The 25171-nt window shown below is 40.5% G+C and overlaps 2 protein-coding genes and 7 non-coding genes across 10 annotated transcripts in view; 7 read left to right on the plus strand and 2 right to left on the minus strand.

Moving 5' to 3' along the window:
• The window catches only part of LOC117761762 (gamma-glutamyl hydrolase-like), a 26413-nt gene extending 14912 nt beyond the window's left edge, over nucleotides 1-11501 (minus strand). Inside the window, exons 1-9 of one of the 2 annotated variants that reach the window (XM_034585975.1) lie at nucleotides 11429-11501; nucleotides 10761-10875; nucleotides 9176-9226; nucleotides 8924-9008; nucleotides 8139-8277; nucleotides 5794-5900; nucleotides 5281-5371; nucleotides 4787-4924; nucleotides 4060-4345 (exon numbers count right to left, since the gene is read on the minus strand). In XM_034585975.1, coding sequence (XP_034441866.1) covers nucleotides 4224-4345; nucleotides 4787-4924; nucleotides 5281-5371; nucleotides 5794-5900; nucleotides 8139-8277; nucleotides 8924-9008; nucleotides 9176-9226; nucleotides 10761-10875; nucleotides 11429-11462 — 882 coding nt within the window. In that variant the 5' untranslated portion in view covers nucleotides 11463-11501 and the 3' untranslated portion in view covers nucleotides 4060-4223. Of the gene's footprint in view, nucleotides 1-4059; nucleotides 4346-4786; nucleotides 4925-5280; nucleotides 5372-5793; nucleotides 5901-8138; nucleotides 8278-8923; nucleotides 9009-9175; nucleotides 9227-10760; nucleotides 10876-11428 lie in introns of those variants that run through there. The other variant, XM_034585976.1, reaches the window with a different exon arrangement.
• Nucleotides 3852-20419, minus strand: LOC117761174 (gamma-glutamyl hydrolase-like). The gene is made up of 10 exons (XM_034584847.1): nucleotides 20399-20419; nucleotides 19810-19961; nucleotides 19029-19079; nucleotides 18777-18861; nucleotides 17610-17748; nucleotides 16442-16548; nucleotides 15643-15733; nucleotides 15149-15286; nucleotides 14481-14673; nucleotides 3852-4149 (listed from the first exon to the last, which is right to left on the minus strand). Exons 1-9 carry the CDS (start codon nucleotides 20417-20419, stop codon nucleotides 14552-14554), a joined length of 906 nt encoding a protein of 301 aa, XP_034440738.1. The 3' UTR covers nucleotides 3852-4149; nucleotides 14481-14551.
• On the plus strand, nucleotides 5544-5615 carry trnat-cgu. The gene has a single exon. It is a non-coding gene; the product is annotated as a tRNA-Thr (tRNA).
• LOC117762313 lies at nucleotides 10261-10316 on the plus strand. The gene has a single exon (XR_004614001.1). It is a non-coding gene; the product is annotated as a U7 small nuclear RNA (small nuclear RNA).
• Nucleotides 15906-15977, plus strand: trnat-cgu. Its single transcript has one exon. It is a non-coding gene; the product is annotated as a tRNA-Thr (tRNA).
• Nucleotides 16216-16287, plus strand: trnat-cgu. Its single transcript has one exon. It is a non-coding gene; the product is annotated as a tRNA-Thr (tRNA).
• On the plus strand, nucleotides 19371-19424 carry LOC117762314. The gene has a single exon (XR_004614002.1). It is a non-coding gene; the product is annotated as a U7 small nuclear RNA (small nuclear RNA).
• Nucleotides 20420-20816: 397 nt separating the features above from the next.
• On the plus strand, nucleotides 20817-20870 carry LOC117762329. The gene has a single exon (XR_004614016.1). It is a non-coding gene; the product is annotated as a U7 small nuclear RNA (small nuclear RNA).
• Nucleotides 20871-23471: 2601 nt separating this feature from the next.
• On the plus strand, nucleotides 23472-23543 carry trnat-cgu. The gene has a single exon. It is a non-coding gene; the product is annotated as a tRNA-Thr (tRNA).
• The last annotated feature ends 1628 nt before the right edge of the window (nucleotides 23544-25171 follow it).

The following is a 25171-nucleotide window of genomic DNA, read 5'->3' on the forward strand; positions in this document are numbered from 1 at the left end:
GAATTTTTCTCTATCTGGACCTCTTTAAATTTTAGTTGAATACCCCTGGTGTAGAGGTTGGCAAAATTCACTTATGCAACATTAATGAAAAAACATTTGTGAAAGAAAAACATTTATTATGAATATAATAAAGTATAAAAACACAAATTAATAACAGTGTAATTACTGTTAAGACTAAAATCTATGTTTTCCTTTTACTATTTGTTAAGACTAAAATCTATGTATTCCTCTGAATATTTGTTAAGACTAAAATCTATGTTTTCCTTTTACTATTGGTTAAGACTAAAATCTATGTATTCCTCTGAATATTTGTTAAGACTAAAATCTATGTATTCCTTTGAATATTTGTTAAGACTAAAATCTATGTTTTCCTTTTACTATTGGTTAAGACTAAAATCTATGTTTTTCTGAATATGTGTCTGTGAAGATGGCAATGAAACTGAACTCTAAACAAGTGCAGTAGGTTGGACAGGGGTGGGGGATGGGGCCGTTTGGGCTGAATCTGAATAGGTGGGAAAATGTGTGGCCTTCACATAGTGACTGATAGTAGCTGTTGCTGGCGGGTTTTAATCTTGAAGTTGATTGTTGTGTGTGGGTGTGTGTGTCACATCGCAGTTCAGTCTTGCACCTGTCTGATAATGCCTGTTTGAGAAGACTGTACATCTGTGGCAGACAATAAACTGTACTTTAACTTGTTCTAATACCTAACTTACAATATTACAGCATAAACTCCATTAGCTTTATTCCAAAAATCACACATAGATGAATGCACTGTTTTCTTAAAAAATACTGACATACCCTTAGAAAGAATTCAAGCAGCGGCCACTAGGGTCTGAAGGACAGATAGGAACATGTGCATGCCATACTGAAAGCTCACAAGCTGTCAGCCGATTCAAGGCTTGTTTTAAAACACCAAACCAAACACTGTCAGAATGTGAAGATTGGTCCCAGCGACTGTCAAAGGAGGGACGAAACTGGAGCGGCTTCTCATCATTGGCGAATTCCAGTGCCTTGAGGCTGGGACCAGCCTGTGCACTAGCCACGTGACTCCCCCTCCTGCTGAAGTTCTACCTATTATTATAAATATTGCACCCACCGTCTGCTCGGCGCGACTCTTGACTTCCCTGGCGGTATTAGGCGGCTTGCGGGTTGTACGTTGAGTGCCCATAGCTATGTAGTAGCTGTTCATTGCTTCTAAATAAATACTTTTTTGAACCAGACCGACTCTACCATCTCTACCTAAGGAAAAAAGAACACGACATTACTAAACAAAGATAGGCAGGTGAGTCTACATGTGTGTGTGTCTGTGTGTCTGTTTGCTTCCAAAATGGCAGTTGGCCAAAGACATAACACCCTTCCCCCACCTATTGGAATGTTTACGACCTGTAGAGCTAATGAGGTGAAGAGTTATGCGTGTGTCTGTGTGTGTGCCAAATTAGAGAAAGTTACTAGATTGGATGCAATGAAAGACTGTGAAGAGCATAACAGACTAACATTACTTTCTCAATAACTTGTACCCAAAATATCACAACACCACAAATCAAACTTATAAACGTCCCACAGAATCGAATAAACAGTCTTGCTTAGCCTAGTATAATTATTAAGCCCAGTTGTGTTAGCCGTTTGTGGAAAGGGGAGAAAAGAAAGTTGCTGTGCAGTTCGAAGTCCTGTGAAGTCTTCTGGCTGGCTGTGGCTTCCGCCTTAGTGGTTCTGTTGAGCTGTGTAGCTCAGTTGCTGGCTGAAGTTTGCAAGCAGGACATCGAGTCGCTGCTTGAAGGGTTGGTAGAGCTTGGAGTGCGAAGAGGTTTCCTTGGTGAGATGAGCTGGAAGCTGCACCTTTGTGCTCCTCTCGAAGAGTTGGATGGGAAGAGAAGATGTGAGCTGGAGAAGAGGCTCGACAGCCTTCTCTCCGTGGAGGGAGTGTAGAAAGAGAGCAGAAGAGAGGCAGAAGGGGGGGGGGGGAGAACAGGCCTTATATTGGCCCGGTGACCTCACAGGTCATGGGGTCCAGAGTGACCAATGGGAGTTGAAACCTGTGTCCCTGGGGGGGGTTTTCACACTTCTGTGTGATGTTGATGTCCCCTGGGAGACTGAGTCCTTGAGGAACATGCGGCTTCAGGCTTTTGACTGAACATGTGATACAGAAGTGTTGTCTCACAAAAACCAGGTCCCAACAGGTATAAGAACCTAAAGATGTCAATTTGCAATAGTACTCAAACCAAGCCCTGTGCTTATAATATAACACACAATATGATTTTATCAGTCTAACTTCAGGTTTAACATCAGATATGAAGACAGTTCACTTCTTACTGATGTAAATCCCCATTGTTGTTATCACAGAATCAATAACCAGCTCAAAATAAACCTCTGCTCTCCTCAGACATCACTTCTTTTATCTGGGTCATAAAAGTTCTCCAGTCTTAATCTTGAGTTGTTGATATTTGGATCAGCTGTTTTTCTTTATTCTACTTTTCACTTTGTTGAATTGTCAGTTTCAGATGTTGCACGTCCAGACATGTTGTGTCAAAGCACATTTCTCGTTTAAAAGAGGGAAAAAACGGAAAAGAATGCAGTTGAAATCTGAATCTCAGGAACAGAAGCCAGAAAACTGAACCCTCCGGCAAAGAGTGAAGTCATAAATCAGATTGGTGAGTTGTCCTACCTGACAGGTACGACCCTGGCCCCGGCTGCCTCCAGGTATTTCACATAGCAAGCAGGGATGTAGGAATAGCCCCATGTAGCCTGTTCTTCTTTACGGGTTTCCTCCGCCAACACCCCTACAGAGGACAGGAGACAGTTAACGCACGAACACAACTATCACAGAGATATATACATAGAGACGTTGATGCAGAAGGAAGAGAGAGAGACCAGGATCACTTGTGCAGCATCAGGTATCAGCTCTGACTAGTTAGAATTAAAATAATAAAAGAGCAAAGATGCTGTTGATTATTAATGATAGCAGCAACAATTAATGTAATAGTTAAATAATAATGAGTATTATTGTTAATAATAATAGTAATAATGATAATAATAGTTGTTATCCTGCAGCTTTGGAGTCGGAAACACCTGCAAAGAGAGAGAGAGAAAGAGAGAGAGAGACTGAAGCAACAGCTTTTTCTAGGAATTTGGAAATGAAGGGCAGGTTTTAATTAGCTCTGGATCAAGAGTGTAGTACTTCCATGTGTGTGTGTGTGTGTGTGTGTGTGTGTGTGTGTGTGTGTGTGTGTGTGTGTGTGTGTGTGTGTTTATTAATTAAATTAGGACATTATAGTAAGATAGTAACTCACACACTCACCTTCTCTCGAACACTCTCCATGTTAAATTACATAAGAACCAACAGAATCCACCACCGCTACCAACACACAGACGCACTTGAAGCCGAGTCTTACCGATGATGGGTCGGCTGTTGAGAGGCTGGTTCATTGCGCCGCACCAGAGGGAAACGTGCAGAGCCACGAGCAGAGCTGCAGCACAACCAAGAATAACCACCGCAGCTGGAACAGGAGGTGGGAGGTGGGAAGTGCTGCCTGTGTGACATGACTGTGGTGAGTGTCCTCACGAGAGGTGTGACCTTCACGCGACTCCATGATGATTCAGAAGTCAACGATTTCAATGCACAGCGATGCGTCTTGATGCACTTCAGTATGATTATTATTGTAATTATTATTATTATTATTACTGATATTACAAGTGTGCTGTAATTTACAAAATAAGGTTTTCAATTCAATAATCACACTACAACAGTAAGTCTCTGACAGTCGTCAGTGCTTTCCACACTGATTTCACATTCATTCACTTTAGACTCTTATTTAGACTTAGATTACAGCCTTTTCTGTATCAAGGTGTTTTTTTGTGTCTGTAATTTGTTTGTCTTCCGGTAACAGGCTTGTCAAAATCAATGGAGCTCAGTCTAATAAACACATTCATTCACAACCTTTCTTTTTGAGAGACTTTTGTTGTCGACGTGCAGTTTCCTTTGTGTATTTGGGTTTTGGGATTTGTCTTCGTCTGCTCTTTGAGTTCTTCATTACCTGATTTTCAAACTTCTTTCCTTCTGTGTCTCAGAATCCTTTTATTTCACTTTCTTCTACATTTATTTATCACTGCATTCACATAATTCTGAGCAAATCAGCTAAAGTTGCAAATTGTCTCTGTTACATTTGAGGTTTCACTGTCAGTGAATCCATCAGGTTGAAGATGTTTCTCCAGTGACGGGTTCCGCATCAATCAAAGTAATAGTACTGAATGAAGATGGACTTCATGCCTCTGAAGACGGGACAGAAGTTGTAGATGAGCGCGCTCTCTTCCTCCTCCTGACTCGGGAAACGATGGCTGCTCTTCCTGGCTGGAAGGGAAGTGAGAGAGGAAGTGAAAAGGCAGAACGTGGTGATGAGTATTTATTTGACAGTTTGGAGCTTTTTTGCAACGATGACTTGAACAAAACTTCAAATGAAGGAGTCACATGACGACTGAGTTACAGCCGAACACATGTAGAGTGTGAATCACTCTGAACAGTTTGGATCTGAATGAGATTATTTACATCTGGATCACTAATGTCTAAGCACTATGGTGATGTTGCAATGTCCAAACCATATACATGGATTAATCCCACCAATTTTTGTGGGATTAATTTTTACTCCATAAAAAACACATCAAATTCATATTTATATCTGTCAACGAAGGGAAAGACAGTGAGAAATGGAAGAACTCACAGACCTATCCTTTGGGATAAAGTCTGAAACCCACTGACAGAGGCAGTAAAGCCTGCAGAGATCCCACGTGTTACCTTCAGAGACGAAGAAGCTGGAAGTGTAGAAGGAAGCTCTTATTGCAGCGGCGGAGTGAATCATCCCCGGTTTGTCGATCCACTCAAAGGGGGTTTTCTCCGGATGCCACTGAAGTCCATAAAATGGATACTGGTAGGCTGGAAACGACCAGAGACACTGTCAGCAGACCACAACTCACATTACAGTCAGTGGAGAAAGAAATGAGAAATGTGATCGCTGCCCTCGTCAGTTAATCTGTTCCATCATTTCTACATCACAATCAAGATCACTAGAGTAAGAATGTTGAAATGATTGTGTTATTGTTAATCCTCTGAAAACAAAGAGTTATTTCTTATCAGACGATCGTCTCTCGATCTTCTAGAACTCGATATGGAGTTTGTGTCATTCGAGCTGTTTTCCGACATGACACTGATTCATTTGCTCTGACCTTCGTGCTCACGGTCATTTTACAGCAAACTACACTCAGATTTCCGTGTCCAGGAAGGAAAGGTACCTTCGATAGTGGAGATGAATTCTTGCTTCCCATCGTGGTTCGTCGACAGGGCCTTGTAAAAATTATTCAGCCTGGGATTCCCGTTGAAGGCCTGAAATCCAAAGAGTTAAAAATCAATCAAAAACCTTGGACGTCAGAACTAGTAGTTTATCACTCGGGCAACAACTTGAATTACAGTTGAGAAATTTTGAGAAATCCCCAAGATATTAAATCACTGTACATGATAAATTGAATTTAACTGCGGCAGAATTAGTCTCAACAGTGGCGTGGTGGCCAAGTGGTAAGGCGTTGGTCTCGTAAACCAAAGATCATGGATTCAATCCCCATCCACGCCTTTAAAATGTGTTTGTACAATCTGCATTGTCTCATGGTAAAAACAGCATGTGTTTCAGTCCTTCTTTGTTTTAGAAGAGCTGATACCACAACTTCATGAGCTAGAGAAGGTGAGATTTACACTGTCAGGTTGTTCTAAGTAAAAGGATGAAGAGACAAAAGTGGAAAACCAGTAAATACCTCGGAGGACAGACTCCACTTGTGGAAGTGGGGGGTGATGTTTTCCTCGGTCAGAGACCTCAGCACATCTTTGGGGAAACTCTGAAACAGACGGCTGGAATGGGCCACTGTAGGACGGACACAGATTTGTGGTGAGGCAGGAGGATCTGTTATGTTGGGACATGGTTATTTGTGTACTACACTTCGGCCTACATGGGTAGTCAAAAGCCTGAAGCCGCAGAGAAAGGAACTCAGTCTCCCAAGGCCCTCCAGTACGTCACACAGAGGTGTGAAAACCACCCAGGGACACAGGTTTCAACTCCTATTGGTCACTTTGGGCCCCATGACCTGTGAGGTCACCGGGCCAATATAAGGCCTGTTCCCCCTTTCTTCTATCTCTTTCTACAATCCCTTCCGAGAGGGGAAGGCTGACCAGTCTCTTTCCATCCAACTCTTCGAGAGGAGCTCAAAGGTGCAGCTTCCAGCTCATCTCACCAAGGAAACCTCCTCGCAAGCTCTACCAACGTCCTAGCAGCGACGCGAATCACTAAGGCAGGAGCCACAAACCAGCAAGACGACTTCAAAAAACTGCGAACTGCACAGCAACTCTTTTTTCCCTTTCCATGGAAGAGTAACACAACTGGGCTTAATAATTATACTAGGCTAAGCAAAGACTGTTCATTCGATTCTGTGTGATGTTTATAAGTTTGATTTGTGGGCTTGTGATATACGCATATCTCTTCACCTAATTACCTCTGAGCCCCGCTACATGTCGTAAACATTCCAATAGGGGGGGAAGGGTGTTATCTTCAAAGTGGCCAGCCGCCATTTTGGAAGCACACAGACACACAGACACACACACATGTATACTCATATACACATCTTTGTTTAGTAAGTACACCGTTAGTAAATTGTGTTTTTATACTTTATTATATTCATAATAAATGTTTTCCTTTCACAAATATTTTTTCAATAATGTTGCATTAGTGAATTTTGCCAACCTCTACACTGTCAAGAACTCCATATCCTTCAACTTAGCTAACTATTTATATGGTAATTTTGGTTATAGTTATTAAGTTAATTGTTAATCAGAGTTCCAAATTTGTAGTTAGAACTTTTATGAGACTTAATCAATAAATTGGCTATCTTTTCCCTTCCTTTGAAGGGTGGTGCCCCGAGGTAACTTTAATCAATTAAAGTTATTATTTAATATTAATAATACATTTTTATATTTTATATTTTATTTTGATAACCAAATTTATTGAATGCCGAAAGGCGCACCATTTTATGGTATCCCGTTTAATGCATTATTGCACGACCAGTTAAATACTGGACTCTAACATCATTGGACATTATGACTGGAGTCAGTGAGTGACGGCCAAGGTTCCTTCAATTTAATGTAATCACATGTGGAGTTCAATGTCACAACTGTAGCTGCGGAAAACTTAGTAGAAAATTTAACTTTTATATTGATTATAGCTCTAACTGTGAAGGTGTGTCTCATTTGCATTGGCTCCGCCCACATCATACAACACCAAACACCATGAGTGAGGAGGCTTGGGATAGAACACAATAACATTTTGAATCCAGGACTTCATCAGGATAATTTGCTCTTACAGATAATTTTCCAGCAGGATTTCTATAAAAGGAATCCCACACTAACTGTCTGAAGTAAAACCTTCAATACCATCTAGATCTCCTCCAAGGTAACTGTGTGGTAGAAAGTGTTGTAGTTGAAGAACCTTAAACTCTATCAATAGAAATTATGTAATTGAAAAATATTAACAGTATATGTTGTGTGAGAAGTTGAGATTTCCAAGTATGTTTAATTACTATTGAGCTTTTTCTGGGTTCAGTCAAACCCTTTTGTTGTTGGACCTGTGTATGTAAAGGTACACAGAAATTATAAACACATGGGCATAGTGGCCAAGTGGAAAGGTGTTGCTCCTGTAAACCAAACATCATGGGTTCAATCCCCGATCATCCTTTTAAATTAGATGACTTTACAAGATAACTGTGAAGAAAAGTAGAACTTCCTATAAAAGGAACCCTGCATCTTCCCACAGCCTTTAAAATGTGTTTCCATCAAATAATCAGTAAGAAAAAAGATGAGGTCATTTTCAAACATGTTTAACTAACAGGGGAACTGTCCCAGGTGTTGGTCTTCTATTCTCAAGATCATGGGTTCAATTCTCACCCATGGCTTTGACTTGTGTTTAGCTCATAGTATTACTTACAAGTGAAAAGTCTTAAAAATCAAGGCATTGACTTCACGAAGGACGTGTGAAGCCCCTCGTGTTGGAGAAGAGAAGAAACCCTTCATGATGTGAGGCTGCTCAAAGAGAGCAGAGGACAGGGAACATTACTTGGTGTGAAGTTGAGCGGCAGAGCCACAGCCTTGGTGTCAGTGCGCGTGAGCAGGTGTTCCTTCGCTGTTAAGACAGTCAGCTGCTGGAAGCCCTGACAAGTTCCCAAGATGGGGAAGTAGTCCGAAGCATCGTTGGCCTGCAGGAGGAGAGAGGGAGGAGACAGGGAGGAGAGAGGGAGGTGAAGATGAGGGAGGTGGGGTGACATTTTAAACCTTTCATGATGATTTGATGCTGGCAGTTTTATCCTTTATTTATAAAGTTCTTTTTAACTTCAATCTCACACTGTTCAACATATTCACACAAGGGATCTTCGCACTGCAGCAACATTTTGCCTTCTTATAATGTTCTAAAGACCAGAGTCCTGTTCTGTGAAGCAGGTTTAATTTTTTATTTATTACATGGATTATCAGGTTACAAGTTTGTCAAACAAATGTGGCAGAATATATGGGAAAGGAATGAGAGCTCTAAGTTTGCAATGCAAGAAACAGTGGAAAAAGCTAAATGCAACTTTGCATTGCAAAAGCAAGGATTAACTGATGATAACTGGGTTGAGGCTCTGATTGGAATCCTCATCACTCCCATCATTCCTGTGTAATCGTTTGGGGAGTGATTAAGTTGGAGCCTAGACGCCGAACACTAAACCTGTTGTAATGCTGCAATAAATGTATGAACTTGAGTTGCCTGACTGAACTGGGTTGAGGCTCTGATTGGAATCCTCACCACAAAGGAAGGAAGTCACTTCGTCTGGAGTCAAATCAGTTAAACAAGTTTGATTGGTTTACCCTCAGAGCCAAGTTGTAAAAAATACCGGAGGTTCGACTGTTTGGTGACGTCAGCAGATTTGAAACTCCTCCCGGCAGCAACAACCTGCAGGGAGACCGGGTTCGACATTTATCCTGAACAGATCCTCAGCAGATGATGTCACTCTGAGACACTTCACATGTGTCTAAACACGATTTATGAAGATTTCACATTAGACATAACAATAAGGAGCATCTGCAGACATACGGAGAGCAGAGCAGTGGTTAACTCACCCGTTGATTGAGTTGAATATCTTGGTATATTCTTCTTCTGGGAGATTTAATCTGATGGAGAACAAAAGTTGAAAAACAAATTAATGCCAAAAACCAAATAACCATCAAAGACAATTCAAACCCTAACGAATCAATGTGGATTTGAAGCAGCAGCTGTAAGAAAGTTTGTAATCTCAACATGTAGAGGAAACCCAGGACACACAAGTTGTCTATCAGCATATATATTTAAAGTTTTTTTCGAGTGCATAAACACTAAAATCAAAAGTATTACACAATTATCAAAACCTAACACTCAAGGAGCAAAACATGGGCCCAGATCTGCACCACTATAAGCACAATGTCAGTTTCAACCTTTTTGCAAAACAATACACACAGTGATCTGCAAAACACTAAACACACTTGTATACATTGGACACAGAAGTGTATCAAGATGTCACTTCCTTGCAATTCCAAAGCACTGATTGTCAAATTACCCCCCCTATGAGCCAATTGGTTCAACACAGCCATCAGGTTGTTCACCTGTCTTCAACCAAAATGCAAGGAGTCAGAAGAAGAAGAAGAGTGAGGGTGAGAGGGGGAATCCACGGAGGAGGAGAAGGAGGAAGAGGAATAGGAAGAAGAAGACATGAAGCAGGAGGAGAACGTGCTCAAAGAAGAAGAGGACCAAATTTATCAAATGAAATTCGCGCAGCACTAGTTGACCATGTCGTGAACCACAGATTGATGCTGGGGGAGGCTGGACTAAGAGTTCAGATCTTAGCAGACATACAGTGAAATCTGTCATTGGGACCTGAACTGGAAACATAATCTTCTGTTTGTCTGATATTTGCTGAGCTTACAGTGTCATGCACACGACTGTAGTAGCATGAAAACTGGGACATGTTTTGTTGTGATTCTCCATTTGACATGTTGACTGATTTGGGAATATGGAGAGAAATGAATTATAATTTCATCAGTCTGCAGCATTGGTCTTGTGTAGTGTTTGGTGAATTTATTGTATATTTGCACTTTCTCTGTGTACTTCACTTACAGTACTCTAATCACTGAGAAGTAGAATTGCTAAAAGTGTTTTAGGTTCGCAACAGCAGTGTGTAACTCTTTAAGTATTTATCCAGAAGGATTCCCATCAAGGGAAACCCACCTGATTGTTGCAAAAAATGAAATACAAACTCAAATACATGTAGATGAAGAATTAGGAAAATAAATCATCTTAAATTATACTCCATCATCAAGTATAAGAACCTAAAGATGTCAAATTGCAATAGTACTCAAACCAAGCCCTGTGCTTATAATATAACACACAATATGATTTTATCAGTCTAACTTCAGGTTTAACATCAGATATGAAGACAGTTCACTTCTTACTGATGTAAATCCCCATTGTTGTTATCACAGAATCAATAACCAGCTCAAAATAAACATCTGCTCTCCTCAGACATCACTTCTTTTATCTGGGTCATAAAAGTTCTCCAGTCTTAATCTTGAGTTGTTGATATTTGGATCAGCTGTTTTTTTTTATTCTACTTTTCACTTTGTTGAATATACAAAGAGTGAAGTCATAAATCAGATTTCTGAGTTGTCCTACCTGACAGGTACGACCCTGGCCCCGGCTGCCTCCAGGTATTTCACATAGCAAGCAGGGATGTAGGAATAGCCCCTTGTAGCCTGTTCGTCTTTACGGGTTTCATCCGCCAACACCCCTACAGAGGACAGGAGACAACTATCACAGAGATATATACATAGAGACGTTGATGCAGAAGGAAGAGAGAGAGACCAGGATCACTTGTGCAGCATCAGGTATCAGCTCTGACTAGTTAGAATTAAAATAATAAAAGAGCAAAGATGCTGTTGATTATTAATGATAGCAGCAACAATTAATGTAATAGTTAAATAATAATGAGTATTATTGTTAATAATAATAGTAATAATGATAATAATAGTTGTTATCCTGCAGCTTTGGAATTGGAAACACCTGCAAAGAGAGAGAGAGAAAGAGAGAGAGAGACTGAAGCAACAGCTTTTTCTAGGAATTTGGAAATGATGGGCAGGTTTTAATTAGCTCTGGATCAAGAGTGTAGTACTTTCATGTGTGTGTGTGTGTGTGTGTGTTTATTAATTAAATTAGGACATTATAGTAAGATAGTAACTCACACACTCACCTTCTCTCGAACACTCTCCATGTTAAATTACATAAGAACCAACAGAATCCACCACCGCTACCAACACACAGACGCACTTGAAGCCGAGTCTTACCGATGATGGGTCGGCTGTTGAGAGGCTGGTTCATTGCGCCGCACCAGAGGGAAACGTGCAGAGCCACGAGCAGAGCTGCAGCACAACCAAGAATAACCACCGCAGCTGGAACAGGAGGTGTAGATGAAGACTTAGGGAAATAGATCATCTTAAATTATACTCCATTATTAGGTATAAGAACCTAAAGATGTCAATTTGCAATAGTACTCAAACCAAACCCCGTGCTTATAATACAACACACAAAATGAGGTTATCAGTCTAACTTCAGGTTTAACATCAGATATGAAGACGGTTCACTTCTTACTGATGTAAATCCCCATTGATGTTATTGCCAAATCAATAACCAGCTCAAAATAAATCTCTGCTCTCTTCAGACATCACTTCTTTTATTGAGTGATCTTCTTGGGAAAAAAGTTTCTAACCTTAACCTCCCCATTAGGACGGGTGAGATGCAGGGACCGAGACCCGAGCCCGGATTGTCTCAGCGCTGCGATCTATCTGGTGAGAATCTGAGATTTCAAGTGTATTTTTATTTATTATTTTTTACCAGCAAACATAGTGTTACGGAGAAGTTGGTCTAAGAGGATTGGATCCTCCAGACGGGTGAAAGCCCCGTAAATTTTTAACCAAGGGTTTAGAATAAACCTGGAAGGTAGACTGACGAGGTACCTTAAAAAAAGAGTCTGTTAAATAACACAACCACAGAGAGGACATAATACTGAGTTGTATTTGCATTGTGTGAAACAAGTCTCTAAAAGCGCGCTATGTAGAGAACTTCTTTAAGGCACTATGATTCATGTTGGTCAGGCCGGATATTTGAAAGTGTATTAAAAAAAAAGAAAAAAGAAAAGAGATGAATTGAGAAATTACCAGAGACCAAGTAATTAAAAGGAAATTACTATTGGTAATATTATGTAGGGGGTATTACATTATTTTGAGGATGTTGTTGTGCCATAATGCATCAAACGTGATACCATGAAATGGTGTGCCTTTCGGCATTCAATAAATTTGGTTATCAAAATAAAAATATTAAATATTTTATTATTAATATTAAATAATAACTTTAATTGATTAAAGTTACCTCGGGGCACCACCCTTCAAAGGAAGGGAAAAGATAGCCAATTTATTGATTAAGTCTCATAAAGGTACTAACTACAAATTTGGAACTCTGATTTACAATTAACTTAATAACTATAACCAAAATTACCATCTAGATAGTTAGCTAAGTTGAAGGATATGGAGTTCTTGACAGTGTAGAGGTTGGCAAAATTCACTTATGCAACATTAATGAAAAAAACATTTGTGAAAGGAAAACATTTATTATGAATATAATAAAGTATAAAAACACAAATTACTAATGGTCTAATTGCTAAACAAAGATAGGCAGGTGAGTCTACATGTGTCTTTGTCTGTGTGTCTGTTTGCCTCCAAAATGGCAGTTGGCCAAAGAGACAACACCCTTCCCCCACCTATTGGAATGTTTACGACCTGTAGAGATAATGAGGTGAAGAGTTATGCGTGTGTCTGTGTGTGTGTGCCAAATTAGAGAAAGTTACTAGATTGGATGCAACGAAAGACTGTGAAGAGCATAACAGACTAACATTACTTTCTCAATAACTTGTACCCAAAATATCACAACACCACAAATCAAACTCATAAACATCACACAGAATCGAATAAACAGTCTTGCTTAGCCTAGTATAATTATTAAGCCCAGTTGTGTTACCCGTTTGTGGAAAGGGGAGAAAAGGAAGTTGCTGTGCAGTTCGAAGTCCTGTGAAGTCTTCTGGCTGGCTGTGGCTTCTGCCTTAGTGGTTCTGTTGAGCTGTATAGCTCAGTTGCTGGCGGAAGTTTGCAAGCAGGACATCGAGTCGCTGCTAGGACGTTGGTAGAGCTTGAAGTGCGAAGAGGTTTCCTTGGTGAGATGAGCTGGAAGCTGCACCTTTGTGCTCCTCTCGAAGAGTTGGATGGGAAGAGAAGATGTGAGCTGCAGAAGAGGCTCGACAGCCTTCCCTCCTGTGGAAGGATTGTAGGAAGAGGCAGGGGGGGGGGGAGAACCGGCCTTATATTTGCCCGGTGACCTCACAGGTCAAGGGGTCCAGAGCGACCAATGGGAGTTGAAACCTGTGTCCCTGGGGGGGTTTTCACACTTCTGTGTGATGTTGATGGCCCCTGGGAGACTGTGTTCCTTGCGGAACATACAGCTTCAGGCTTTTGACTGCACATGTGATACCGAAGTGTTGTCTCACAAAAAACAGTTCCCAACATCCCCCCTTCGTTCTCAGGATCGCACCTGACGTGGGTTCCTGAGGGCGAACTTCAACAGGTTTAGTCCAAAGCTGGAAAAGTCAATTGTCAGTTCATTTGGATTGTCACATCTGGGCATTTGTGTATACTATATAGTTTGGCTAAGCAAGATTCAAATTAGACAAATAATTCAGATTACAATGACAGTACAATATGAATAACCTGTGCTCTTCACTAGGTTAGGGAGAAAAAGGAAAAAAATAAAACGTTTTAAATTGTAAGATAAGATGCAGAGAGAGTGGCACGTACAATGATAAGGTCATTTTTGGAATGTCCAAGAGTTTTGTTCACTCATAGGATCCTACACAATGTAGTACTCAGTCTGATCTGTTAGACTTAACAATTTTAATCTTCAGCAGGTTTTTCTGCGGAAGGTTGTCATAATTTTTCAAAGTCTCAAAATCCAAATGACTGTATCATTGTTTCTGTAAGAATATGCTAATGTCCTAACATGTGTGGTATGGACTTCATTATCATGTAATGGAAAGTAGTCTGTTGATCTGGGAGGTGGGAAGTGCTGCCTGTCTGACATGACTGTGGTGACTGCTCACGAGAGGTGTGACCTTCACGTGAGTCAGAAGTCAACGATTTGAATGCACAGCGATGTGCCCCCCCCCCCGGCTTGTTGTCGACGTGCAGTTTCCTTTGTGTATTTGGGTTTTGGGATTTGTCTTCGTCTGCTCTTTGAGTTCTTCACATAATTCACATAATTCTGAGCAAATCAGCTAAAGTTGCAAATTGTCGCTGTTACATTTGAGGTTTCACTGTCAGTGACTCCATCAGGTTGAAGATGTTCCTCCAGTGACGGGTTCCGCATCAATCAAAGTAATAGTACTGAATGAAGATGGACTTCATGCCTCTGAAGACGGGACAGAAGTTGTAGATGAGCGCGCTCTCTTCCTCCTCCTGACTCGGGAAACGATGGCTGCTCTTCCTGGCTGGAAGGGAAGTGAGAGAGGAAGTGAAAAGGCAGAACGTGGTGATGAGTATTTATTTGACTTCAGCAACTGCTCCTTTATGTTTGGGAACAGTTTGGAGCTTTTTTGCAACGATGACTTGAACAAAACTTCAAATGAAGGAGTCACATGATGACTGAGTTACAGCCGAACACATGTAGAGTGTGAATCACTCTGAACAGTTTGGATCTGAATGAGATTATTTACATCTGGATCACTAATGTCTAAGCACTATGGTGATGTTGCAATGTCCAAACCATATACATGGATTAATCCCACCAATTTTTGTTGGCGGATAATACCACAACTCCATAAAAAACACATCAAATTCATATTTATATCTGTCAACAAAGGGAAAGACAGTGAGAAATGGAAGAACTCACAGACCTATCCTTCAGGATAAAGTCTGAAACCCACTGACAGAGGCAGTAAAGCCTGCAGAGATCCCACGTGTTACCTTCAGAGACGAAGAAGCTGGAAGTGTAGAAGGAAGCTCTTATTGCAGCGGTGGAGTGAATCATCCCCGGTTTGTCGATCCACTCAAAGGGGGTTTTCTCCGGATGCCACTGAAGTCCATAAAATGGATACTGGTAGGCTGGAAACGACCAGAGACACTGTCAGCAGACCACAACTCACATTACAGTCAGTGGAGAAAGAAATGAGAAATGTGATCGCTGCCCTCGTCAGTTAATCTGTTCCATCATTTCTACATCACAATCAAGATCAGTAGAGTAAGAATGTTGAAATGATTGTGTTATTGTTGATCCTCTGAAAACAAAGAGTTATTTCTTATCAGACGATCGTCTCTCGATCTTCTAGAACTCGATGTGGAGTTTGTGTCATTCGAGCTGTTTTCCGACATGACACTGATTCATTTGCTCTGACCTTCGTGCTCACGGTCACTTTACAGCAAACTACACTCAGATTTCCGTGTCCAGGAAGGAAAGGTACCTTCGATAGTGGAGATGAATTCTTGCTTCCCATCGTGGTTCGTCGACAGGGCCTTGTAAAAGTTCTTCAGCTTGGGATTCCCGTTGAAGGCCTGAAATCCAAAGAGTTAAAAATCAATCAAAAACCTTGGACGTCAGAACTAGTAGTTTATCACTCGGGCAACAACTTGAATTACAGTTGAGAAATGTTGAGAAATCCCCAAGATATTAAATCACTGTACATGATTAAATGAATTTATCTGCTGCAGAATTAATCTCAACAGTGGCGTGGTGGCCAAGTGGTAAGGCGTTGGTCTCGTAAACCAAAGATCATGGGTTCAATCCCCATCCACGCCTTTGAAGTATGAATGAGTACTGTGTGAATGATCTGCCATAAAAAAGAACATCAGCATATCTTCTACTCTTGTCTCATACGGTGTTTATGGGTGCGAGCTCCATTTCCTGACTTTCTACTATTTGATCTCTTCTCGAGATAAATTATATTGGATTAAGTTTACGAAGTTAGTTTTTAATGTTACAAACAATTGAAGAGATAACTTGTCTTCGATAAAATACTTATAGCAACAACAATGGCGGTGTGGTGGCCAAGTGGTAAGGCGTTGGTCTCGTAAACCAAAGATCATGGGTTCAATCCCCATCCACGCCTTTCAGGTGAGTTTGTATAACCTGCATATCTTCTACACTTGTCTCAAGAGCTGATACCACAACTTCATGAGCTACAGAAAGTCAGATTTACACTGTCAGGTTGTTCTAAGTAAAAGGATGAAGAGACAAAAGTGGAAAACCAGTAAATGAAATACCTCGGAGCCCAGACTCCACTTGTGGAAGTGGGGGGCGATGTTTTCCTCGGTCAGAGACCTCAGCACATCTTTGGGGAAACTCCCAAACAGACGGCTGGTATGTGCCACTGTAGGACGGACACAGATTAGTGGTGAGACAGGAGGATCTGTTAAATACTGGACTCTAACATCATTGGACATTATGACTGGAGTCAGTGAGGGACGGCCAAGGTTCCTTCAGCTTAATGTAATCACATGTGGAGTTCAATGTCACAACTGTAGCTGCGGAAAACTTAGTAGAACTGAAAATTTAACTTTTATATTGATTAAAGCTGTAAGAGTGAAGGAGTGGCTCAATTGCATTGGCTCCGCCCAGAACACCAAACACCATGAGTGAGGAGGCTTGGGATAGAACACAATAACATTTTGATTCCAGGACTTCATCAGGATAATTTGCTCTTACAGATAATTTTCCAGGAGGATTCCTATAAAAGGAATCCCACACTAACTGTCTCAAGTAAAACCTTCAATACCGTCAAGATCTCCTCCAAGGAAACTGTGTGGTAGAAAGTGTTGTAGTTGAAGACCCTTAAACTCTATCAATAGAAATTATGTAATTGAACAAAATTAACAGTATATGTAGTGTGAGAAGTTGAGATTTATAAGTATGTTTTAATTACTGGTTCAATCCCCATCATCCCTTTATATTAGATGAATTTACAGGATGACTGTTCACATCATTCAACATTTTAGACGTATGTCGTCCATAGGGATGTGTGAAGTAGTTTTTGTAAGAGAAGGGAAGAACAGAAGAACTTCCTATGAAAGGAATCCCACATCTCCCCACAGCCTTTAAAACGTGTTTCCATCAAATAATCAGTAAGAAAAAAGATGAGTTCATTTTAAAACATGTTTAACTAACAGGGGAACTGTCCAAGGTGTTGGTCTTCTATTCTAAAGATCATGGGTTCAATTCTCACCCATGGCTTTGACTTGTGTTTAGCTCACATTAGAACTGTCCATATCATCCCTCATAGTGTAATTTACAAGTGAAAAGTCTTATGAATCAAATCAAAACCGACAGGCATTGACTTCACGAAGGACGTGTGAAGCCCCTCGTGTTGGAGAAGAGAAGAAACCCTTCATGATGTGAGGCTGCTCAAAGAGAGCAGAGGACAGGGAACATTACTTGGTGTGAAGTTGAGCGGCAGAGCCACAGCCGTGGTGTCAGTGCGCGTGAGCAGGTTTTCCTTCGCTATTAAGACAGTCAGCTGCTCGAAGCCCAGACAAGTTCCCAAGATGGGGAAGTAGTCCGAAGCATCGTTGGCCTGCAGGAGGAGAGAGGGAGGAGAGAGGGAGGTGGGGTGACATTTTAAACCTTTCATGATGATTTGATGCTGGCAGTTTTATCCTTTATTTATAAAGTTCTTTTTAACTTCAATCTCACACTGTTCAACATATTCACACAAGGGATCTTCGCACTGCAGCAACATTTTGCCTTCTTATAATGTTCTAAAGACCAGAGTCCTGTTCTGTGAAGCAGGTTTAACTTCCCTGAACCCAACACGAGCCTGTCCTGATGAACCTGCACTACAGAGCACTGTTTCATTCATGTGACAGAGGCATGGTCGTTAATGAGGAGCGACATCCTCAGAGCCACGAACAGTTATTGAAAGAATGATTGTGATGTCATGTGAAACACTGAGGGAATGATGAAGCAAATAGTCTGGCAGAGAACGCTGCCCGAAGGGAAATGACTTTACTACATGGATTATCAGGTTACAAGTTAGTCAAACAAATGTGGCAGAATACATGGGAAAGGAATGAGAGGTGTTAGTTTGCAATGCAAGAAACAGTGGAAAAAGCTAAATGCAACTTTGCATTGCAAAAGCAAGGATTAACTGATGATAAATGTGGCGACGCCGGCGAGCTAGTTCTGGCAGGCAACTCGAGCTGCGCGGCGCCAATCATGTGACATACATCATGTGACATACCTCACTCTCCACAACCATCTATATTACACATCCACCTTATCAGGTGGTTTATTTAACCAGAGAGACATTTCCAATCATCCCCTTTGCTCACACTGCTGCAGTATTGCTACCAGTTGCTTCAGCCCCTCCCTCACCCCAGCATCCACCTGTAGGCTCCAGCGGGGGGTTACAAGTATTTGCTCATCACTCCCATCATTCCTGTGTAATCGTTTGGGGAGTGATTAAGTTGGAGCCTAGACGCCGAACACTAAACCTGTTGTAATGCTGCAATAAATGTATGAACTTGAGTTGCCTGACTGAACTGAAGGAAGGAGGTCACTTCATCTGGAGTCAAATCAGTTAAACAAGTTTGATTGGTTTACCCTCAGAGCCAAGTTGAAAAAAATTTCGGCGGTTCGTCTGTAGGGCGACGCCAGCAGATTTGCACCTCCTCCCGGCAGCATGAACCTGCAGGGAGACCGGGTTCGACATTTATCCTGAACAGATCCTCAGCAGATGATGTCACTCTGAGACACTTCACATGTGTCGAAACACGATTTATGAAGATTTCACATTAGACATAACAATGAGGAGCATCTGCAGACATACGGAGAGCAGAGCAGTGGTTAACTCACCCGTTGATTGAGTTGAATATCTTGGTATATTCTTCTTCTGGGAGATTTAATCTGATGGAGAACAAAAGTTGAAAAACAAATTAATGCCAAAAAAGCATCAAAGACAATTCAAACCCTAACGAATCAATGTGGATTTGAAGCAGCAGCTGTAAGAAGGTTTGTAATCTCAACATGTAGAGGAAACCCACGACACACAAGTTGTCTATCAGGAACCATGACTAATATTACAACTGCATTTATAGCGCACATATTTAAAACCCCACCCACATCAAATCACACCGCCATGACTGAGAGGTATGTGAGCCAGAGACACGTCACAGTTCAACCAAGGTGCGAGTTAGGAAGTTTAACTCTTTAAGTATTTATCCAGAAGGATTTCCATAAAGGGAAACCCATCTGATTGTTGCAAAAAATGAAATACAAACCAAAATAGATGAAGAATTAGGAAAATAAATCATCAGTACTCAAACCAAGCCCTGTGCTTATAATATAACACACAATATGATTTTATCAGTCTAACTTCAGGTTTAACATCAGATATGAAGACAGTTCACTTCTTACTGATGTAAATCCCCATTGTTGTTATCACAGAATCAATAACCAGCTCAAAATAAACCTCTGCTCTCCTCAGACATCACTTCTTTTATCTGGGTCATAAAAGTTCTCCAGTCTTAATCTTGAGTTGTTGATATTTGGATCAGCTGTTTTTCTTTATTCTACTTTTCACTTTGTTGAATATACAAAGAGTGAAGTCATAAATCAGATTGGTGAGTTGTCCTACCTGACAGGTACGACCCTGGCCCCGGCTGCCTCCAGGTATTTCACATAGCAAGCAGGGATGTAGGAATAGCCCCATGTAGCCTGTTCGTCTTTACGGGTTTCATCCGCCAACACCCCTACAGAGGACAGGAGACAGTTAACGCACGAACACAACTATCACAGAGATATATACATAGAGACGTTGATGCAGAAGGAAGAGAGAGAGACCAGGATCACTTGTGCAGCATCAGGTATCAGCTCTGACTAGTTAGAATTAAAATAATAAAAGAGCAAAGATGCTGTTGATTATTAATGATAGCAGCAACAATTAATGTAATAGTTAAATAATAATGAGTATTATTGTTAATAATAATAGTAATAATGATAATAATAGTTGTTATCCTGCAGCTTTGGAGTCAGAAACACCTGCAAAGAGAGAGAGAGAAAGAGAGAGAGAGACTGAAGCAACAGCTTTTTCTAGGAATTTGGAAATGATGGGCAGGTTTTAATTAGCTCTGGATCAAGAGTGTAGTACTTCCATGTGTGTGTGTGTGTGTGTGTTTAATAATTAAATTAGGACATTATAGTAAGATAGTAACTCACACACTCACCTTCTCTCGAACACTCTCCATGTTAAATTACATAAGAACCAACAGAATCCACCACCGCTACCGACACACAGACGCACTTGAAGCCGAGTCTTACCGATGATGGGTCGGCTGTTGAGAGGCTGGTTCATTGCGCCGCACCAGAGGGAAACGTGCAGAGCCACGAGCAGAGCTGCAGCACAACCAAGAATAACCACCGCAGCTGGAACAGGAGGTGGGAGGTGGGAAGTGCTGCCTGTGTGACATGACTGTGGTGAGTGTCCTCACGAGAGGTGTCACAATTAATATGTGCATTTAATATGTGCACAATTAATATGTGCATTTGTAGCGTACATATTTAAAACCCATCAAATCACACCGCTATGACTGACAGGTATGTGAGCCAGAGACACGCCACAGTTCAACCAAGGTGTGAGTTAGGAAGTTTAACTCTTTAAGTATTTATCCAGAAGGATTCCTATAAAAGGAATCCCACCTGATTATTGTGAAAAATTTAATACAAACTCATATACATGTAGATGAAGAATTAGGAAAATAGATCATCTTAAATTATACTCCATTATTAGGTATAAGAACCTAAAGATGTCAATTTGCAATAGTACTCAAACCAAACCCCGTGCTTATAATATAACACACAAAATTAGGTTATCAGTCTAACTTCAGGTTTAACATCAGATATGAAGACAGTTCACTTCTTACTGATGTAAATCCCCATTGTTTCGAATGCTGAATCAATAACAAGCTCAAAATAAATCTCTGCTCTCTTCAGACATCACTTCTTTTATCCTCCCATTCAGATTTAAACTGGTCGTCCACATCACAACAATTAGTTTTTGTTGTAATTCACATGTTGTGTCAAAGCAAATGATTTGTCTAAAAGAGGAGGAAACAGAAAAAGACCACAGTTGAAATCTGAATCCAGGATCAGAAGCCAGAAAACTGAACCCTCCGGCAAAGAGTGAAGTCATAAATCTGATTTCTGAGTTGTCCTACCTGACAGGTACGACCCTGGCCCCGGCTGCCTCCAGGTATTTCACATAGGAAGCAGGGATGTAGGAAAAGCCCCTTGTAGCCTTTTACTGCTGAGTTGGACTTTTGGATCTCCTGTTTTTTTTCGCCCGAAACTGTGGAAACTGTGACGGGAAGAGCTCATGACCCAAAGCCAACACCTCATCCCTCAAACCTGGAGGTGGCTCTGCAGTGAAGCTGCTGCTTACTGATGGTTTCACAGGGTGAATGCAGAGATATACAGGAGCTTTACGAGAGCTCGGATTGAGTCAAAGAACGTTTAAGTCATTCGAGAACATTTTGTTTTTCATTAGTATAAAAACTGTGATCATACGAATGTCAACGTCAACTTTACTTATATCACATATTTAAAACCACTCGGTTGACCAAAGTGCTTTACAAACTAAAAGGTATAACAAGAAAACAACAATACGCAATATATCATAATAATAATAATATTAAATCTGCCGGGATAATAACGTTTTCAACTTTACACTGTGGGTGTCAGGAATAAAATGCTGCATGTCTCATAAATACTGGTGGATGTGTAACTTGTGATCAGAGATTATTTTACACTTAGAAAATCATAAATGGGGATATTGTGGTGACATTTAATTCCCTTCCATACCTTAACAAAATGTATTTAACACACAGGGTAACTGTAAATACAATGTAATCATAATTAGAGACTTGTGGAGACACCAAACACCATGAGTGAGGAGGCTTGGGATAGAACACAATCACATTTTGAATCCAGGACTTCATCAGGATAATTTGCTCTTACAGATAATTTTCCAGGCGGATTCCTATAAAAGGAATCCCACACAAACTGTCTCAAGGAAAACCTTCAATACCATCAAGATCTCCCATAAATACATTTATATTCATAATCAATTATTTCGAAATTATGGATATTAAAGTGATGTATGAGAAGTTGAGATATTCTCAAGTACTATTGAGCTTTTTTGGGTTCAATCTCTTAAACCTTTTCTTGCTGAATCCTCGATCAATGTAGATTTTTAGACACAGAGACTGTAAACACACTTTGGCATAGTGGCCAAGTGGAAAGGCGTTGGTCTCATTAACCAAACATCATGGGTTCATTCCCTATTCGTGCCTTCATTGTGAATATGGTAATTATGCCTGATGGTCGCTATACATGTGTAACAGTCTAACACAGTCTAAATTCACTTATGGGTTCAATCCCCATTCATCCCTTTAAATTAGATGAATTTACAAGATAACTTTTCACATCATTCAACATTTTAGACGTACGTCGTCCCAGAGGACGTGTGAAGTAGATTCTGTTAGAGAAGGGAAGAAAAGAAGAACTTCATGATATGAGGTTGCTGAAGTAAGTTTAAAATTAGTATAAAAACTGTGATCATATGAATGTCAATGTCAACTTTATTTATATCACATATTTAAAACCACTCGGTTGACCAAAGTGCTTTACAAAGTAAAAGGTATAACAAGAAAACAACAATACGCAATATATCATAATAATAATAATATTAAATCTGCCGGGATAATAACGTTTTCAACTTGAAAATAAGGCCAAAGAGAAGAGGTGCGTCTTTAACCACGATGAGGATGAGGAGACCCCACAACAAGCAAGAACTGAAGGTGGCTGCAGAGAAAACCGCTGATGTCAGTGGTTTAAAAAGGTCAGGACCTCCTTAACTACAAAAGACTTTCCTCAAATTATTAAATATGATGATTTTGGTTGACTTAATGTGACTCAAATTAACCAGGAGACGTTCAGATTGTTTAACGATTCATCTGTAGAATTCTTGATTTCTCCTTTTGGTTGAAGGACATCGTTACAAAATGAAACTTCAAAAACCAAATCCCATGTTCCCCTGTGGGCGTCAGGAATAAAATGCTGCATGTCTCATAAATACTGGTGGATGTGTAACTTGTGATCAGAGATTATTTTACACTTAGAAAATCGTATATGGGGATATTGTGGTGAGAATGAATTCCCTTCCATACCTTTACACAATGGCTTTAACACACAGGGTAACTGTAAATACAATGTAATCATAATTAGACATTTGTGGAGACAGGCGTGGTGGCCAAGTGGTAAGGCGTTGGTCTCGTAAACCAAAGATCATGGGTTCAATTCCCATCCATGCCTTTAAATGGGTGTTACTGTGGTTTCCTTGAATGCACTCAGATCCAAACCTCCTCAACCACATTCTGAATGTGTAACAGTGTGAACTCAGGTGCATCTTGGACGACCTCATATTTCATGTTGATTTGTTTCTGATCATGATATCAACATCATGATCAATACCTTCATTAAAATGCTCAAATCTTTCTTCTCCCCTTTCGCTCGTGCAGACACACAGGTAACTGATCAGTGGTGACCAAAATACTGTTGATTCATTGTTTGATTACATAACGTGGTGGCCAAGTGGAAAGGCGTTGGTCTCGTAAACCAAAGATCGTGGGTTTGATCCCCATCCATGCCTTCGAAAAGTGGAACATCCACATAAATTCGACATTCTGATCTTGGGAAAAGCTTCTGTCACATTAACCTGTTTAGGTTACAAGAGAAATACTTTGCCCCGATACCACAACTACATGAGCTAGAAAAGGAAAACCAATAAGTGACCAGTAGGAAATACCTTGGTGGACAGACTCCACTTGTGGAAGTTGGAGGTGATGTTTTCCTCGGTCAGAGACCTCAGCACATCTTTGGGGAAACTCCCAAACAGACGGCTGGTATGTGCCACTGTAGGACGGACACAGATTAGTGGTGAGGCAGGAGGATCTGTTAAATACTGGACTCTAACATCATTGGACATTATGACTGGAGTCAGTGAGTGACGGCCAAGGTTCCTTGAGCTTAATGTAATCACGTGTGGAGTTCAATGTCACAGCTGTAGCTGCGGAAAACTTAGTAGAACTGAAAATTAAACTTTTATATTGATTATAGCTCTAAGAGTGAAGGTGTGTCTCATTTGCATTGGCTCCGCCCACATCATACAACACTAAACACCATGAGTGAGGAGGCTTGGGATAGAACACAAGAACATTTTGAATCCAGGACTTCATCAGGATAATTTGCTCTTACAGATACTTTTCCAGGAGGATTCCTATAAAAGGAATCCCACACTAACGGTCTGAAGTAAAACCTTCAGTACCATTAAGATCTGCCATAAATACATCTATATTCCTCATCAATTATTTAAAAATTATGGATATTAAAGTGAAGTATGAGAAGTTGAGATATTCCCAAGTACTATTGAGCTTTTTTTGGGTTCAGTCTTTTAAACCTTTTCTTGCTGAATCCTCGATCGATGTCGATTTTTAGACACCGAGACTGTAAACGCACTTTGGCATAGTGGCCAAGTGGAAAGGCGTTGGTCTCATTAACCAAACATCATGGGTTCAATCCCTATTCGTGCCTTCATTGTGAATATGGTAATTATGCCTGATGATTGCTATAGATTTGTAACAGTATGACACAGTTTAAATTCACTTATGGGTTCAATCCCCATTCATCGCTTTAAATTAGATGAATTTACAAGATAACTGTTCACATCATTCAACATTTTAGACGTACGTCGTCCCAGAGGACGTGTGAAGTAGATTCTGTTAGAGAAGGGAAGAAAAGAAGAACTTCATGATATGAGGTTGCTGAAGTAAGTTTAAAATTAGTATAAAAACTGTGATCATATGAATGTCAATGTCAACTTTATTTATATCACATATTTAAAACCACTCGGTTGACCAAAGTGCTTTACAAAGTAAAAGGTA

This window comes from Hippoglossus hippoglossus, chromosome 5, assembly GCF_009819705.1.
Source record: "Hippoglossus hippoglossus isolate fHipHip1 chromosome 5, fHipHip1.pri, whole genome shotgun sequence".
Taxonomy (NCBI): domain Eukaryota; kingdom Metazoa; phylum Chordata; class Actinopteri; order Pleuronectiformes; family Pleuronectidae; genus Hippoglossus; species Hippoglossus hippoglossus.

Bases quoted from the DNA above. Each gene is read 5' to 3' on its own strand.
- LOC117761174 (XM_034584847.1), bottom strand. From the start codon at position 20,419: ATGGAGAGTGTTCGAGAGAAG. The intron at 19,080-19,809 runs GTAGGACAACTC...GTTCTCCATCAG, and splicing joins GCCAGGGTCGTACCTGTCAG to ATTAAATCTCCCAGAAGAAG. The intron at 16,549-17,609 runs GTAATGTTCCCT...TCCGTCCTACAG, and splicing joins GCCGCTCAACTTCACACCAA to TGGCACATACCAGCCGTCTG.